The sequence below is a fragment of the Dermacentor andersoni genome, chromosome 2, assembly GCF_023375885.2.
Source record: "Dermacentor andersoni chromosome 2, qqDerAnde1_hic_scaffold, whole genome shotgun sequence".
Taxonomy (NCBI): Eukaryota; Metazoa; Arthropoda; class Arachnida; order Ixodida; family Ixodidae; genus Dermacentor; species Dermacentor andersoni.
Window position 1 is genome coordinate 105748794 of NC_092815.1, and position 19362 is coordinate 105768155.

Sequence of the window (19362 nt, forward strand, 5' to 3'; positions counted from 1 at the left end):
TCCTTGGGTCCACTACTGCTCGGTATTTCACATGTGACAAAGACATGGTGGCACACACAGTGTGGGCTTGCCACCACCATGGAAACGTCCCACAACACACAACGGGGCATTGACACAACAAAGACGACAAAAACTTGGAGGACGCTTAAGCTTCGCCTATAAGAGTGCGATAGCGTTCAAGGATCCCTGACTGCTTCTCATGCTTCCCGGCAACTGCAGCTTATGTAACCGTAATGTTTACTGGAAAATGCTGGTGGCAACCACTATGCATGAAGGCGAGCTTTCTGGCAGAAACACGGCTTCTTGTGTGGTCCAATCCCAGAGGTAGTGCGCAGCTGCGGCAGAAAAGTTACACCATTTTCAGGTTTCTGTTATTGTTTCACGTTGTTAATATTTAAGTGAGGGAAGATTTGACATAAAAGGCTTGCGCTGTTGGTGTTTTTTTATGAAATTTGTTTGTGGGCTGCCATTCTCAAAATTCCGAGGAGTAACTTTGTCAAGAATGCAAGACAAGGCAAGAGCAACTTTAGTGATAGAATGCAATGGCAATATAACCTGCATGTACCACAGGTCATATAGCAAGGCATGGCATATACATGTACCTAAATATATACGGAAATTTTCGCTTACAGACAACTCCACTGACGCACATCTTATCTTGCTTGCTTGACCTTTGCGACTTGAGAGTTGCCTGACACACCACATCAGCTGCATGCTCCAATGTCGATGTTGATGCAACTAACCATTTGCATCATGCAGAAATAAATGTAAGAACTGGGCAGCTGTCACATAATTACAGCTCCTTTATTCACTTCTGTGCATGCAGTCCATAAAAGCATAGCCTTTGAGATTCACAGGAGCTATCGCTGGGGCATGGATTGATAAGTACGCCACACCAGATATCGTGTAGCTGAAAAAGTGACTGTAAATGCAAGCCATAAGCCAGTCACGGTGTCGCACAGTTTTAATTATCTGTGGTGAATCCCATTTGCATGCAAAATAAATTTTCTAATATATTGAGTTCTATGGAGCTTGGCCAGACTATGCCAGTTAGCTTGAATTATCCAAAATTTTGAATTAGTGGTGTGAGCTAACGAGCTTTTACTTTAGCCCGTATTGCTACCTTTGTTGTGCATCTTCACTTTACCATCACGGAATGCCACCTCCACAAGCGAAGACGTCTCGGACCAGAAATATCATAGAACAAACTTTTTCTTTTCTTTTCGTATTGAGATTGTTCATGTGCACCAGTGAATGTTTACTCCAACTGACACTTCACGGAACAGTACAAGACTTATCAAAATATACGGATCTCATGCATTATATTAATCGATATAACCGAAGCTTTGTATGCTGTTTGCTTTGATTGATGATAATTAGCAGTGATTTTCGTGGTGAATAAGTGATTTCTTCAGCATTTAGCCCAAAGTTGGAGGACGTTTAAGCTTCACCGTTAACGGTGCAATGCGATAGTATTCAAAGATCCCCGACTGCTTCTCATGCTTCTTGGCAACTGCAGCTTATATAACCATAATCTGTTTACCAGGACTCATTGGTGACCAACGTTATGCACGAAAGCAAGCTTTGTGGTAGTAACACGGCTTCTTGTGCGAGCCACGGATGCGAGCGCCATATGGAGGTGTAGTAAGGGACTGGGCGTGCCACTCTATAAATGGTAGAAATGCTGGAAAAGGGATTTGTCTTTCCGCTTAACAGAATTATGTTTTCTCATATATTCAAATTACAATTCGACGCTGTCATGTCTGCAGGTTGTGTGTAAGTCGTGCTTACAATTTTTCTGGCACATCTTATTTGAGAAATTCAATTAGTTCAGTAACGCCTCTGCGCTACATTGACAGCCTGCGTGGTTAGGTATGCGTGGTTCAGTACTTTTTGCAATAGGACAGTCAACGCACAATTTGCTGTGACATGGGGCCCTTAACACCATCACGTTAATATGAGAGTGGCGAGTTGATGTTAAATGTTACCTTGTGTGCACTGCTGCTGTTAGTCTGCGTAGTTCACAGAACACACATGTTTGCTTGAGGTGTTGTTGTGCGTCATTGTTCATAATCTCTAAGAGGGTTGAGCATTATCATTGCCTCATACGTCACATCACATCGTGGCAGAAGTGTTAAGATTTAATATAATTATGGGGCTGTACGTAATTCAATTCGTTATTGTAATCGCATGTATATATCATATACATACATTCATAGTCTGAGCCACGTTTGGCAGCGTGGCAAAGACACTGCTCTTCCGCGCAAAGCTTCTTTCGTGCTTGGGCGTCCTCGACACGGAGTGCACGCATTGGAGCCATTTTGCTGGTGCGTTTACATGCTCCTTCTGCATACTGGCCAGTAAGCTGCCCAGTGAAAGTGAGCTTGCTGTCCAGCAAGTCTGCATACTGGCCAGCCCACTGACCAGCATGCTTCAAGCGCTCTCTTCAGGCTATGGACAATTGTAATGGTTGCACTATCACAGCCCAGCATGCTACTTCCACTGCCAAGCACCTGCACATAGGAAAGGAAGTGCAGGGTGCCTCGATGTACTCCTCGTCTGCCGCTCCATGCAGGGTGACGGCATTCTTTGACTGAGCTCTAGCCACCAAAACCGCCATTTCCATGCGTAGCTCGCATGTCGAGAGGTAAATGCTTGCCACGTTTCAATTTGGCCTTACCAAAGCGCAGTAGGAATGCAGGCAAAAGTGCACGGGAAGGAACCTGTCCGCAACAACTGCACGAAGAAAACGTCAAAGTGCTGCTCATTTTAAACTACGGCACACTGAGGCTACGCATGCACCTACGTCAGGTCATAGGGAAAGGACCTAACAGGCAAGCTAGCAAGACTTCAGCAGGACTGAGCCTATAGTGAAGTTAGAAATCGGATTTTTATACACACTGGCACAATTCACACATATTTCACTTTTAACAGAACAGCGTGAAGTGCCCTCTGCCACAGAAAATCTGGCGTCAGCACTCGTCGTCCAGAGCAAAAAATCATTCCGAACCACGCATGCCCAACCACACAGGCCCTCCAGGTAGCATGAATACGTGACTGAACTAAAGGATTTCTGAAAGCAAAATGCATTAAAAAAATCTTAACGTACAACTTACGCACAACCTACAGACATGATAGCATTGGATTGTAATTTGGATATGCAATTTCGTTACGCAGAAACTAAAGCACAAACCCCTTTTCCAGCATTTCTACTATTCACAGAGTGGCGCACCGAGCTCGTTTCCTTGCAACACCACCATCCAGATGGCACTCGCCTCCACGCATTTGCAGTCCACGCAAGAGGCCACGTTTCTACCAGAAAGCTCGCTTCCGTGCATGGCATTCGCAGCCAGTGTTTCCCGCTGTACACTACGGTTACATAAGCTGCAGTTGTGGGGAAGCGTTAGAAGCAGTGAGGGATCTTTTAATGCTAACGTGTTCCACCCATAAAGGCGAAACTTGAGCTTTTTTTTACTTATCTGTTTTACTTTTGTTATCCTTTTGAATATATATTTCGTTCGTACGTTCATTTTATTCCGTTCTTCTACGTACTTGTCAAGTTAAGCCGCACAGTAATGTTGCCATTTGCTTTGTTTGAATTCGTTAAAAGCTCATTTTCCTAGTTTATGCTCTGGTAGGAAGAGCGCTGTCGAAGTGTGACAAGTGACAGTACATGATAAAAATGTGTACTTAGATTGCAACTACGTGACAATAATCATGTATTAATTTGTCATTTATTGACTAGTTGTTTTTACTATCAAGATCTTCTGGAGGAATTTTATTGCTATTGCAGCATAAGCATTTGTTTCCAAGCAATACAGCTTCATTGTGCAAATCTGCCTGAAGAACAACAACGCCTAGTAATACGGTCATTTGACATTCGACTGTCCATTTTATAGGAATGCTTAAGCGCGTTATTTTCCACCTGTAGAACAAAACAGCAGGTGTCATGCAACCTAGTTCCTGTTGGATGGTACACAAAATTATCACACCAGCATGTGGTCATAACACATTTCAAAACAATCTCAAGCTACAGCACGACATGACCCCGTGAGGCAGCTTACTTAATACTGTATTTACTCAAATAATGGTCGCACTCGCATACTAATCCCACTCCTGACTTTTGTCGTGAAAATTCTATTTTTTTTCTTTCCCGTGTAATGATCGCACCCTGAACTTGTCGCAGTGATATGTCGTGTGCCAAGTCTGGCTAATGATGATCACGCTTACCATCTGCCAATGACTCTCGAAGACATACCAAGCAGTCTGCACGCACCAAACATTCTTAAGCAGATGCCCCATTCCATTCTTTTCATCCCTTTCCGCATTTCCATGAAAAAAAGCTACAACCAAACTTACCTTGGCTTTATTATTTTTAGGCTACATAATGGTTTTGGTCAACAACAACAAAAAAGGCGCGTTTCGATTCTTCTTGTCTGCACTCGTGGGCATGCAACAAATCGCGAGCGGCAACAATAGTGGCCACATTTACACTGATACATTAGAAGTATACCCTATTCATACGCCGATGATTGTAACACAGCTAGGATATTCGCCCACCTTAGCAAAGACGTGCCATATTAGGATATAGTGAAGACAAATGCCGCAGTTTCCGCAGCATGCCAGCCGTGTGTTTCTATGTCACTGGCAGCTAAACGCGCCCATCTCTGTTTCTGTCCCCTCAAAGTGGACATGGCTATGTTATTGTTGCAAACTTGCCAATATTAACAATATTATTTCTTACTGATACAGAAGAAACTTTCAATGCGTGTAATGTACTCACAAAAAAAAAAAAAAAAAAAAAATCGCGTACGGTGCGTTCGGCTTGCTCCGCTGGCTACCATTTCTTTTTTTGGGTGTCCCGCACTGTTACAGCGGAAGCCGCCTGTTTGTTGACCTGTTGTCATCCCTCTGCAAATGCAGGATGCAAAAGAAAAAAAAAGAAAAAAAAAAGAATTTCTTTTCGCGAGAAATTTAATACATGTAATGATTGCATCTGTGAATTTGTGTCAAATTTTTTTACAAAAAAGTGCAATCATTATGCGAGTAAATACGGTAGTGTACTTGACTGTAAACTATCAAAATTATTACTTTCTTAAATATTACCACATAAGTATGCCCTTCCACAGTATTTTTGTTCACAAGACTCTGTGCTGCCTACAAGTCAGTCATACACACATGCGCTGGCTATGCGTTCCTAGAAGTGGGCATAGATATAGCGGCCGCCAAGGCTGGCGCTGCTGTTTACTGCACCCTGTATGGAGTGATGGGTGAGGAGGACATCGATGCGTCCTAGGATGGGTGGATGCAAGTGCTATCTCGTGGTGTTGGAAGAAACCCAGCGACATGTGAGGCAAGACCATCAAAGGAGCACCAGTGCCCAGAAAGTCAGGAGAAGCGGCAAAGAAAGCTTCACTTCAAAACGGAAAAAGAACATCCACCTCACTTGTAACGTGAAGCCGCAAAGAAAATTCATATGGGTTTCTCGAAAATAAATCTGCGTATGCGAAGCAAACATTCGTCCTGGTCCAGGGATTGAACATGTGACCAACGCCCTTCCAGGGTGATTGCTCTACCATCTCAGCTAACCAGGAGGCTAGCCGATTGAAGTGCGAGGCGACCTTTCTTATAGCGTCGGGTTTCCTCTGTAGTTTCCCGCTGCAGTCAGGTGGATGTCAATTTTTCCTTTCCTGAACCTTTCTCCACATTGCTGGCTTCCACAGAACTGATCTGCCATATTCATCGCCCATCACTTCGAGTTGCAGATTAATTCGCCCTGCACTGCAATTGGCAAGCCTCCCAGTTAGCTCAAGTGGCAGAGCGACCCCACCAGAGAGGCGTTGGTCCCAGTATCGATCTCTCGACCAGGACGAATTTTTAAACTGCAAAGCTTTTTTTCTGTGAAACCGATAAGGATTTCCTTTGTAGCTTTGTGCTACAAGTTGGGTGGAGGTTTATTTTCCTTTTCCTAAGCTTTCCTTCTCCTCTGGGATTTCGGCAGACATGATTTGCCCCTGCAAGACCCACAGGGCATAATAATGTTCTGACGAGGCTACAACTTTTCCGCTAAGGCCACTTACGCTTCTGGCATCTTGGAACCCCATGACAGGGCAATGTGTGTGAGGAGCAGATTGGTGCAGAGACGCACAGCCAGGGGCAGCCAGTGGATTCCGTCTTTGGCTCGATGCTCCAACAGCATGCGCAGGTGGTAGTGGATGTCCACCACATCAATGCCAAACTTGTCGGCTGTCTACAAAGTGGACAGAAGGAGGGTGCACCAAAGTGTGCGAGTGTTACAACAGAAGGGAAGGCAGCAGTCCTTAGCTGGGCAGAGTGCCTAAAGAGGCGCTAAACAAGTCAAAGTAAAATCCAATTATTTCATTTAACGACCAACGCAACATGACCAACGCAACAGAGGCTCTGAGACATAACTGCCACTAAAGGAATGCACACAAACCACAAAACACGAAACAAAACAATCATAACAACATAGGCAGGGAACTTTTCGCAGCAATTATGCCTCAAAGCAAGTACTAAGTAAGCCAATGGCAAGCTATTCTGAAACAGACATACCTGCCAGCCTGTCAAGTTAAAAATTTGTAAAAGAACCCAGACACAACAGGGACGGAGGTGGGGGGGAGTAGGTGAAATAGCAGGCATCTTTCTAATGTTTTCCCTGAGCACAGATGCAATACGGGATGTACAGTAGAACCTTGTTGATACGTTCCCATTACGTACATTTTCCTGGTGCCAACGTTCGCAATCGTGAACACAAAAGACGACCCTGTAGAGTTACGCTCATATTTAAGTGCAGCTCGTAAGCTGCCCATTCCTGTGTTGAGTGACGTCGGTGAGCCTCGGTGGCATAACCGTGCGAACGAGCACAGCAAAAGATGAAAGCATATGCGGAAAGCAGCAAAAAAGAAGAGCTTGTGAGGAGGAAAGGGGAAGAGGACGCTACAGTGAAAGCACATGGTGGAAGTATGCAAGCATTTTTGCATTGGACAGCAAATGTGGGTAGCTTATTGAGAGAAGAGAAAGATTAATAAATAAAATATTTAACAACAATGAGAATATAGGCAGGTCATGCAATTTGTATTGCAGATAGATAGAAGCCAGTCAAGTTGACAGAATAAGAGGCAACCAAGAGAATGGATACAATGTTAAGGATTGCACAACAATAGATGGCAAGACACAGCTATGACATTTACAGCCATAGGACGACATCAGCTGGTGTAAGACAGGGGAAACTGCTTTCATCCTGAGGTAGACATAGCCAGGTTATGGTGATAATTGGCAATGCTGTACTGTGCAAGTGCTTTAAAAGAAAAGTCTGTTATGCCGGGCTCCATGGAAAATCAGTGCGCTGTACATACAAACCCGCAATCATCATGCAAATTTCCTGGTATCCCTACGAGATGGTGCCCCTCAGTCATTTTGTAAAATGATGGCAGCTTGAAGAGAGACATTCAGAGACTGGCCGACACGGAAGCGAGAGGGAGGGCTCGTCCACGGAATGGGGGAGCGGGGCTCACTAAGAGCGGTTGGAAAGTTGGAAAGGGGGGGAGGGGGTATGAAGGAAAACTGTGTGTCCTCCCACTGTTTGCTTTTCAGGCCAGAGATGCCGCTTGCCGAATGCGTGTCTGCTCACCTTACAACATATGTACGGACGCGTACGTGCAATGCTACCAGAGCTCTAACACCACAGTTTTGCCAAATATGCTCTCACCGTCGCGTTGGATATACATACAAGGCCTGGTAGCCTCTGGGGTTCTGCTTGCACTGCATAACAGGACATGCCTCGTGTGCTTGCTATCGTTGTCATTACTTCACCCTTCAAGAGAACTGCTTTAATAAAGGACTGCATATTTATAAACTTGAATTTGTGAATGTGGCAAGAAAGCTGCCACAGCTCCTTAGAATACATGTGTCACTTTCGTACTATGACCGATTTCTTATTTTCCCCCCTTTGATTGTATTCATTTCCAATCACCCGTAACATTGAGTGGTCACCACTTGTGATAATGAGGATTTCGCATCATGTCAGCCAACGATGAGCAAGAGATCGGGGAAAAGAAAGGAATCCTTACATGATAAAGTCCCTAAAGTACAAAACAGGGTACAGTGAAATCATGATGTAACCAACTTCAGGGGATCATGCAAAACTGTTTGTTATTCTGAAAGGTTGTTATAGTGAAAACCTCAACCCCATCAACTCATCAGTTGTCACCGTATGAGCTATTCCCACAAATGTCACTGTTGGCCCTCGGCCTGCACTGCAGCTATTTTTCATAGATTCCGCCACCATGCACCACCGAAGCACGGTATAGTAAAAGTGGCATGCGCAAAACAGACGCTGACCCTGAGCAAACCACCGACAACGAGAAAGTTTCATGTTTCCTCTCAAAGCGAGTTTCTTTTTGTTTTCCACATTCCTTGCCATGAACGCCGCAACTATCTCCCTCAAGGCGGACACCTGAACTACTCCAAGGCACAAGCACATGTAAACGACACCGTCCAGAAAGTGCGACCATGTGGCATCCCTGTTGCTGAATTCTAATGGCAGATTTGGAACATTTCTGCTAGCAGTTTTTCTGCTCCTTGCGTAACAAGTCTATTCCATTGAGAGATTGAGAGTGCCTCCCGTATCTTTCAATAGCAGATTGGGAGCAGTTCAGCTGCTAGGTCCACTCCACGGAGCAACACTCTACAACGCAAAAATTGACAAGCCGAACAGAAATCACGCAATGTCAGGTGACCCACAGCCAATGTGCCGCTATGGCCCCCGTGAATGCAAACCACTGTCTCTTGGAAGCAATGAATGGTGCTTCGCATCGTCAACTTGCACTGTTACTGCTTGTGGAGAGGGATGATCTGTCTTAGTAGCTAAAGCTGCGAATTGACCAGCAATAAAAACGCTTGGGAAGCTAGTGTATTCAAGCAAGCTTTCGACATTGTTTCAGCCGCTGACCAAAACAGACCAAAAGTTGCGTGTTTCGTCGCCGTCATTTGCGAGTATTTGGATGAAGAGGTAACAAGGGCTCCTTTTCGAAAGTTTGCATTTTAACAGCCTTCCAGACTATAGGTGCGCCATGGTCAGCTGTGCCGTCACACACGACGACTTCATCGCCGAAGTAGTCAGCGATGACCATGCAGTGGAAGATGATGACATGATAATATACAGGAAGCACTGGTGCCACCTTTGTTATTGCAGGTGATGCACAGACTGAATTGCACATGCCTGTTTATCAGTTTTGAACAGTACGAGGAAAGTGCTCTCTGATATATTCAAGCTCTTGAAAGTAAGCCTGCAGTGATCGCTTTTAGATAAAAGTAAGATAAAATTATGGATTTTTTTCCGTAAATAAATGACGATACTTTTATAAGTGCTCCTTTCATCACAAAACACAGACTTCTGTTGATTAATTTCATTAGCTCAATGTAGTTTATTTAGAATTTAGTGAGAGTCCCCGTGAAAACCGAATGCTGCACAAAATCAAATTGACTGACTCGTTAAACTTCTACCATACTGTGTTGTTGCACTGGTCCATTTGAAAAAACAACCATTTGTAATATAGAAAGGTTATACTGAATTAGAAAGTGCACATGCTACTCAATGCAGCAAATTTTGGGAGTTTTTCAATGTATCAATGGGTGCAAATATATGAAAATATATAAAATATATTGGGCTTGGCAGTTTAGTCACAAAAGTGAAGAGAGTGTGAAGATTGCTGCTCTTTTCTCTACAATCATTGTTACATCTTTACCAGTCAAATAAATATTCAGTTCTTGAACAGCATGCCTAGACTAACCTAATGTTTATCTTACACTAAAGAAACTAAACCAACTTGTATTAACGAGTAATATACAAAACTATTTTCGTAAATCTCGTGCAAAACGTTTATTAGTGAACGGAAAACAGACTAAAATTGAATTTTTAACATTTTGCATCTAGCCAACATCACCAGTAAGTCAGTGCCACGCCAAGCATTTCAAAATGCTTTCCCATAATTGGGGCACTTTGCTGCAGTAAAATTACTAGGAAACACTCAAAGTTCAGCCTTGGCTCTCTAAAAATACATTGTAGCCCATCTTTACTAATAACTTCCTTGGCCTGAGCAGATTCTATTTCGTGATGAGAAGGTGAAGTGGTGGGGGAATTGCAACACTGCACTGCTGCCTAGTATTTAGTTCTTGCATCTCTTCTAGCACGGCATGGCTTAGGATAAGAGTGGCTTTTATGGTACTGTAAAAAGGTAATTAGCTCTTTATGGACAAGTGCTGCCTACAGGCAGCACACCAGACAGATATATATATATATATATTTTCCTTTTTGAGTTTCAGTATTGAGATCAGTTTCTGGCTAAATGCCTTTGGCCAACACTGAAACTGAATGACAAGCAGCAAGTGCCATTCATTAGATTAGTGCAGGGACATCGGACGAGAAAGAAGTTCTGCAGGTGAGTTGCTTTCTTGTGAGAGCATGATCAGAGGAGCGAGAGCTATGCAAGATCCTCGGCTGCAGAACTTAGTTCCAAACGAAGCCATAGGTGGCTTGGGGTCCCTTGCAGTGTTTGGCCTAGTGTTGCTCCCCTAAAGCTGAAAACATTTCCACAAAGTATTTTTTTTTCTTTGTGTTGAATATGCTTATTACCGGTGTATATTGCATACAGAGATAATCCTTGCATTGACATGTCTCGTCCTGAAAGAGCAATTAACCAGTATAGTTCAACTCGTCCTTCTCCTCCGCATCCCAAGTGCAATTTGTTACCGAGAGGCTATACACGAGCACTGCGCACCTCTCTGCAGAAGGAGTTGGCCTCAAGGACGTGAAATCTCAGCGAGTACTTGAGGAACTCGAGCTGCGGTATGAGGAATCCGCCTCGCACGTCCTGGGCCAGAGGGGCCGCCGTGAGCCAAATCACCAGAGATGTTGGCGGGAGTATTCGTTTGAGTTCGGTGAAGAACACAGCCAGGTTTGTCTTGTACTCCTCGACGCCATTAGGCCCCCAGCTGCAGGTGACAAATGTGGCCTTGTGAGGGTGCACTTCAAGACAGAAAAACGGGCAAGCCTGTGCAGAAAACAATCGTGGAGGGAATGGCAATGGAGGCAGTGTTAACGCAAGAAGAAAGTGACGATCAAGCACGTAAATATTATGCCCTTATTGACCTAACCTTGGTGTAGTGAGCACACGTAGTAACGAATTATTGGACAAAGATGTAAATCTCAAGTGCTCCTTGCATCAGCATGTAACGAATACATGCTTGCGATGAAAATGGGTATAACAAAGGTGTTTTTGGCTCGAGTAACGAGGCTCGAACGTTATTATTCACTTAATAATTACTGTCAGCTTGACTAACAGGCCTTGGGTAGGAGCTGGCGTTACATAATATTAATGTTTTTTCTGACTTGAAGTATACATATGGTTTAGTGGGTCAGCCAAAGTAAAAATGGGGTCATTTCAGACTGTACACAGCAGTCAGCGATTAGACACACTATTGCAGCTTCACAAAAAAAGCAGAACTATATGAAACATACCTACAAATTCACACACACAGGCAGATTAGGCCACAGCAGCGAAATTTTTAGAAAGCTATTTGACACTCAACAAAGAAAATATCGTGTCAGACAGTAAGAGGTTCACAGAATATAGCAAATATTTGCAAAATAGTCATACCCTGTGTAAAGTCTCTGAACGCAGAATCTGTGATTGGACCGAAACAGTCAAACAGGCACGTATGGAACTAAAGAGGCAGTATTACAAAACATGACTGCAAAACAACTGTTTGAAAAGGACACAGCATTGTTAGGTGATGGCAAGTGCAAATTAAAGAACAGCTACGAGCTCTGCAAAGGGTGCAGAGTATGGGCAGCACTTCAATTAATTGAATTCTGGGGTGTACATTCCAAAACCACAATCTGTTTACGAGGCATGCTGTAGCGGGGGAGACTCCGAGCAAATTTTGACTGCTTAGGGTTTTTTTAACGTGCACCCAACACACAGCATACGGGCATTTTCGCATTTCATCCCACAACTTCAAGCTTAGCAGTACAACATAGTAGCTGCTAAGCCACCACTACGGGTGGTGCACCACTTAAAAGTATAGTTTCGAGAAAAAAATTTTACTGTGCAGGGGGGCAGGACAGTTACGGAACAAACTGATTCCATATCTAAACATGCCATAAACAAGTATGCATTAAATTAGCTTGAGCATTGGATAAAAAATTACAAAACGCAAGTTCCACGAAACAAGCCATACTACAAAGTTGACTGTGATTAACAGTGCTAAAATAAGGAATATTGCTGAAGCCAACATTTCAATGAGGGGACTTGTTCTTTTGTCAGGACTAAGACAATCCTAGGTAAACTTTTTTTGTGAATTTCACACCGAAGTACTTAACATTGTTTCAATTATTAAGTAACAATAAACAATTCCGTTAAGGGTAATGACAAGCAACTTTGGCATGACAAAAAGCCTGATAATGTTCGAGGTACGAGTCAAATGCAAAGAGGAAAAAGGATACACTTAGACCTCGATATAACGAAGTCGGTAAAATCTTCAATTTACTTTGTTATATAGAAATTTTGTTCTGTTGAAGTTCGTCCTTTTATGCAAATAAGTACAGCCACCGTTTGATTTTTCTTGCATGGAAAGGCGCCGCAGAATTTTCTGAATTATCGGGCAATCGAAAAAAGGAAATTTCATGCAAACTTTTTCAAGCAAAAATGTACTAAAAAGCAGATGTGACTGGGATACAAGTGTGAAATCAAAATGCAAATAGTGACGAGGTAATGTCATTGGTTTTAAGACTCTCTGCAATCCAATTCTAATCAACAAGTCGCTGCCACTGCGGAAGCTATGGTAGCTTTGTGCCTGCTCTGCAAGTTTGCTAGGCTGCCATGGTTTGCAACGCATGTTTAAGAAATGCATTTGAAATGCCGCAGACAGCACCAAAGACGAGATGCACTTGGCTCTTCCTAGAGATAATGAGACCTCCAAAAGCGATGACTGATGCCCAGTACATTGTAGCTCGGATACAATCAATTTTTTAAAAGTAACTTAGAGGGATGTTCTTTTCACTCTATCTAAGCGGTTGTAAAAAGTTGTCATTCCTTGATTTTTTCCCTCTATTTATATTGTTCTCTCATTTAGTTATTCTTCATTTGCCTTTCATTTCAATTTCGGGATAGCAGAATCTTCGATCAGTAGCCAGACTTTGCACACTATTGTGGATGATAAAAAAAAAAAAACAATTCAGAACAAGCGGCCATTACCCCCTGTCTAACTGCCGAATACTGGTAAGCGGAATAACAGGGATGATGCATTTTATAACTTCTTGAAGTATCGAAAGTAAAGTCTGCTACATTTGCAGGCATCGTAGTTTTCACGCCGCGCCGTGACAGAGGCTGGTCTTTTCTGTCAAGAGCTGTCGACAACATACTGAACTCATGTTCTAGATAACACAAGATTGCTATGGCTTATTACCCCCAGACATTATATAAAAGGTAACAGCTGCATAGATATAAACGCATTGTAGCACATGTAGGTGAACCCCATAATAACTGACCTTCCCATTTTGCCGTGACATGTAACCAACTACTAAGTGTAGAGGCCCACCACATTTAAGAGATTAAAAAAGCTGACACAACAGCCCGGCATTAATAGTTCTGTCAACAAAAGTGCAATCAATACCTCATAAGTTCCTGCGAGCATTAATATGGCATGATTGAACTATGGGGTTTTACGTGGCAAAACCACGATCTGATTATGAGGAATGCCATAGTGGGAGACTCTGGAATAATTTTGACCACTTGGGGTTCTTTAATGTGCACCTAAATATAAGTACACAGGTGTATTCGCATTTCACCTCCATCAGCTTGGCATGATATACCAACTTTTGCACATTCCTCCCTCCATCATTGTCGCTTGGTTTTGATAATACTGCTTTTTCCAATTTGTTATACTTAAGCACTTAACTCCGAATAAAAAAAATCAGAAGCGAGAGCAGCACCTGTAGGATCATTATCTGAATCTCACGCAATGCGAGATTAAGTGATAGCCCAGAATTTTAAGCTGCAAGTTTATTTTTAGACACGCCGCAAAGGCACCATGTTTTCTTCTCGACAGCTGCCACAAAGCCGCTGGGCCAAAATCGTGGGAAAGGAGCTGCGCTCTTGCGGAGATATGAGGCAATGTTTCAGTATTCGATTTCTTCTAGTAACAGATTGAAAACGCATTGAATAGCGAACTTCTATATTAGGTCTAATACACCACTTGACCAATGCCCACTGACAGAAGCAACGACATTTGGCTGGGGTGCTTGCTGCATCAATGAAACTAGCTGCAAGTTTTTTTTGTAATAGAGATGCATGGCATAGCACCACTGACCGTGTGATGTCCCAGAGGCAAGATCCGACCATGATTACATCTGGCACGAATTCATCGACCATGCCTGCCAGGATCGCTTTTACGTAATCATTGTAGATTCTGGTAAGGAAGTAGAAGGCGATGGTCGTCTTGTCCATCTTGAACAACCGCTCCTCTTTGTAATCACGACCATTGTGCTTCTTTCCGTGACAAACGAGGATGTCTCCAAAGGAACTCTCTTCCATCTGAAAATGTTTTTTTTCGATCAAATATTTGCCAGAGACAGTTAGGCTCGCACAGAATGGCCGACAACTAATCTGCACTCTCTTACACCTAAAAAAAATTATTTTCTTAAATCTCGGCTCACAAAAAATCTTGTTACCATTGCACGCTAAACTTCCATATTATTGCCAAAATCTGGCTGATAAAACATTAACCACAGAGAGAAAAAGTGTCCCTGAGCATAAAAGGAATTAGCTGCTACAGTACAATTAGTAAGAGTGCGTGAAGCACATGAAGTAGCGCAAGAATAAGTGGCCAGATTTAACATCCGAGAGCAACAGCTGGACTAACAAAGACAAAGCAAAGCAGGGCTCTGGAAATACCTTTCACCACTTTTTTAAAGGAGACCTAAATCTAATGGAGAGTACCAGCTGATCAATCTGCAACAAGTTTTTATCTTGGTTATGACTGGCTTCGCGCTGATCGTATCTAACAAACTCGTTTCTAACATCGCCCCGCCCCCCCCTCCCCCCCCCCCCCCCACCTCGGCCCTTTTTTTTTTTTTTTTTTTTTATTTCCGTCACCTTAAAGGGCGCACCTAAAAGGGTTGTTTTCGGGAGGGCGAGTCTGGATACATTTTTGTGTTAGCTTTATGAATTGATACACACACACACAAAAGTAACAAAGAAACTTTTTCTTGCTTTTTTCCTTTCATGCTTTCATAATTGCGTGCAATGCAGTTGGTACCTTGTGCCGATGCGAGCCATTTAAGAAACAAATGAAGACCGAAAACGCGACACAAATATCTCTGGTTTCCCAAACGCAAAGCGCTCAGCGACGACCTGGCACGCGGAAGTTCGCTTTCTCCTGGAAGAAATTGGGACGCGTACCACGATCCGAGCACGCGCTCGAGTACCCTCGGCGAACTGTTGCACACTGAATACGTGGAATCACCCTTGGACACACGCGCGTTCTTGTAATTCTCACCGCGTTCGATCCAAACGCGGCTGTAGGAATCGAACGCGGCCGCTGCACCGCCTTCAGCGGAACACCACAGCCGGGCCAGGCAGATCTCCAAGTTGGCATGCCTACTAGCTTCGTCAGTCAAACTATTCCGCGTAATTTTTTAGTTTGCTTGTTTCATAGTGGGCAGGCGGGTGCCATCGCACGCCGTTTGATGCCCGTTACCTTGATACACAGAAATATCAGGAAAAAGTGAGGGGGGGGGGGAGCCATACCATATCCCCCACCCGTCACCGCGACCCCCTTCCTTGCTGACCCGTCTACCAGTGCTTGCAACTGCCAAAAACGAAACCACTCCGAACGTGCTCGAGTTCTTGAGCAGCACAAGCCCGATGAAAGAGATATGAAAAATATGGAACGGCACGTACTCAATCGTTGAAAGGGCGCTTACCTTCAGTTTTAACTTCTGGTTTGAGATAAACTGGTTGTGCTGGTAGAGGCAAACCATGTCTTTGTAGATGGCCCTTACGTCTGACAGGGGCAGAGCAACACTGATTATAGTAAGCACATGAAGAAAACGGAATGGTCCGAGTACTTACTTGAACAGCCCATCAAAACAATGCGCTTGCCTTTAAGCAAGGAGCGCACGTCTTCGCTCATAAATATTGCCGGCATCTTCACTGACACGAAACCAGTGAAGGGACCAGCAACAGCATGGAAACGTGCTCCGATTTCGACCGTTGGTGCTTCTTGTCAAACGAACGCGAAACACGGACGCACGCGGCACGCGCTGTCAGGTGATTGGCGATCATGAACATCCGTACATCACCGCGATCAGCACCTGTTCGGTGACGTAACATACCGTCACGTAAACTCGCAAACATTTCTCAGGACCCAAGGCAGATGCAGCGTTCCTGTAAGGTAGCAACTCAACTTACCTTAAAAATAGCTTACAATTAGAAATAGTTACATGTTATTTACCAGTTGCGGTTTACCGAGTCTCACCAGTTTCGATTTCACGTATAAGCTGCATCAAAGGTTCTATCCGTTGCAAGAAAAAATTGACGTAGCCTCCGAGATTAAAGCGTAAATATCCTTAAGCTAGCGTTTTCGTAATCTATAGTTTAAATAGTTTATGGTATAGTTTAGGAAATACGCAGCCTTTGTTCCCTTCAGTTCGATAGTGCTGCGCCGTGGAACGCGCGCTTTCTAGTCCTTGCTCTTCAATTTCACACTGTGAAAGAAAATTGAGCTCCAGGAACCTTTGCCACTGACAAACATTAAAGTTGTTCTGTGTTAGGACTCAGCTTGGTTAACCTCCCTGCCTTTCCTACCTCCCCTCTCTCTCTGTCTCCTTGAAGCTGTTGTATCTCTAAAATGGTGTCCATGACGTCAACTTCCCCTTTAGTACAGCAAACGCATAACCTTCGAAATTGATTTTCATTACTCTCAGGGTAGTGGGGAAGGCAGTTGCGCCGTAATAGTTCTTTGTAGCCATGTTTCTAGCGGATGACGCGACGCTTCGCTTGATGATTGGCAGCGTGGTGACGGCAGTGTTTCATACTTTCACCAGAGCGTTCGGTCTTGTGGACGGAAAGAAGGGGTCGAGGCGGTTCTGACTTATTTCCTGTCGGATGCAGCTACACTTACACGGATACAAAAGGGCCGAGTCGAGTCAAAGTCGGGCTTAGGCAGCCCTACGTTGCACTGTGTACAAAAACTCGTAACTGACGGGTTGAGATTATTGCGACATTCTGCGTTGAGGCCAGAGATGAGACAATGGGATCCGGTTAATCGCTACTGGATACTAACTATATACCCACACAACACGCCAACGTTTACACGTGCGCTTTAAAAAGGTTGGGCTGGATCGACTCGACTGGCTAGTGATGGCACGAGCGCAATAACCAACTCTCCGCCCGACAAGTGGACCCCAGCCACTTTTGTCGTGTGCATATGGGTATCCTCTACACGAGCAAGTTGCTTAGTCGTTGCCGCCGTATGCCCTTGGGTTACGTAGAGTGAAGACACAGATCATATGTGCTTCTATTTCACATGTGAATTTGTGAAAAATGTTAAATTTCTAGCAGCGAACGACACAGCTCGCACGTCGCTGTACTTTTCGCGTCGACTAGCAAATGCCACGTGGCACGAAAGTGCCACGCTGCGTAGCATGGTGCGAAACCCGTGAAATTTTGCAACACCGCGTACAGCACATGTCGGAAACCGGTACATAGAAGTACGGGCAAGTTGATGAGGCCTTGGTTGCGCCCAAGGCTCTTTGATGTCGTCATGGTGGATCCTAAAACCCCTCCATACTAAGCGCAAACTGATGGAGAAGCTTTAGTGATTCCCTTCCGCTCTACCACACCAGCAGCTCGTCCGCGATGAGCGAGAGCCAGTATTGGTGTACAGACTCCCAGGAGCGCTACGCCAGAGTAATTTTACAGAGCGAAGCTGTTAGCCGCTAGCTGGTCGGGATTTTTCTTGGCGTGCTCACGCAGAACACGGTTCGCCCAAATACGGCTTCGTGTTCGAGTTTCTGCGTAACAGAGTTATGTTTTCTCGTATATTCGAATTCGATGCTATCATGTCTGCAGCTTGTGTGTAAGTCGCACATTACGCATTTTCTGAAGCAATTTACTTTTAAACATTAATTGAGTTCAATAAGGCACTTGCGCTTAGCTGACGGCCTAGAAGAATGAGGATGTGTGCGGCGCTCCCGCACATGTGCCTGCGCGCGTGGCGTATACGTCGCTCGTGGTGGCGGTGCTTGTGTGACGTCGTTTAACGTCCCCACCAGCTTCGCTTCTACGTCCACTTTGAAGGGTATAATGCTGGTAGGTTTTTTACAGTGGAGCTGTTAGAAGCTCGCTTGGTTTCTCTTGACGTGCGCAGCTTCGCCGAGCTGGGGGGAGAGAGCTGAGAGAGTGAAAACAGAGTATAAAAATAGCATCGCGTAGCATACCGACGCGGCGGCGGTGGGTGGAGCCTAGCGGCGAGAAGGAGTGGCGCGCACGCGAGCGAGGAACGCGGCCCGTATGCGTGCCCTCTCCTGTGGCGTGCGAGGCCAACACCTCCTAGAGGATGTTGGCGAGGCAGGGTGATCAGGCGAAGGAGGAGGGGCGTTCTTCGGCGGCTGCTAGGGATGTCTCGATCATAGAGCTTCCTACAAAAATTTTTTGTAGGAAACTCGATGGTCTCGATGTCCTCCTCGACCACCGCTCCGTACAGAGTGAAGACAACGGTGGCGTCTCTACTACGGCGTTGGCCACGCGAATCGCCTACGCCGTAGTAAACGCCTTTGGCGGACGTCGTATAGGGACACGTTGCCGGCGCTCGTGTGTATTGTGTGCGGTTTGGCACACTGGGCTTCCCCCAGCACCGCTGGTCTCTGGTGTTTGCGATAGCAGCGTCATGCATAATATTTTATTGCGAAAGCAAATATATAGTTAGTCCAATTTTTGGCGTAGGTGTCAGCATTATGTTCCCTATAATGTCATGGGTTCGTGTCCGACCTGTGGCAAGTAGTTTTTTTTCATCCACTTCCATTAATTTACCAATTCTTTAATTCAAATATTAAGTACAAGTAATTTCCCCTACGCTGTGCTTGGTGTCTTTGTTGACTTATTTTATGACTATAATGTCCAAGTGCAGTAAGATTATGCTCCGTGCCCTGTATCCCGTGCGTGCTGGGGAAAGCGTGCGAGAGTGCCGATGATGGTTGATGCGTGCCGTGTTCTTGCATGCCAAATAATGAAGGTCACGTGGTGAAGCCCGCCTGTGAAGGGGGCAAGTGGGATTGTG

The 19362-nt window shown here is 44.6% G+C and overlaps 1 protein-coding gene across 2 annotated transcripts in view; it reads right to left on the reverse strand.

Annotated features, from left to right (window-relative positions):
• The window catches only part of LOC126541485 (PC-esterase domain-containing protein 1A-like), a 30804-nt gene extending 14424 nt beyond the window's left edge, over positions 1-16380 (reverse strand). The window contains exons 1-5 of one of the 2 annotated variants that reach the window (XM_050188244.3): positions 16155-16380; positions 16007-16086; positions 14392-14615; positions 10800-11013; positions 6081-6250 (exon numbers count right to left, since the gene is read on the reverse strand). In XM_050188244.3, coding sequence (XP_050044201.1) covers positions 6081-6250; positions 10800-11013; positions 14392-14615; positions 16007-16086; positions 16155-16230 — 764 coding nt within the window. In that variant the 5' untranslated portion in view covers positions 16231-16380. Of the gene's footprint in view, positions 1-6080; positions 6251-10799; positions 11014-14391; positions 14616-15579; positions 15785-16006; positions 16087-16154 lie in introns of those variants that run through there. The other variant, XM_055076679.2, reaches the window with a different exon arrangement.
• Between the last annotated feature and the right edge of the window lie 2982 nt (positions 16381-19362).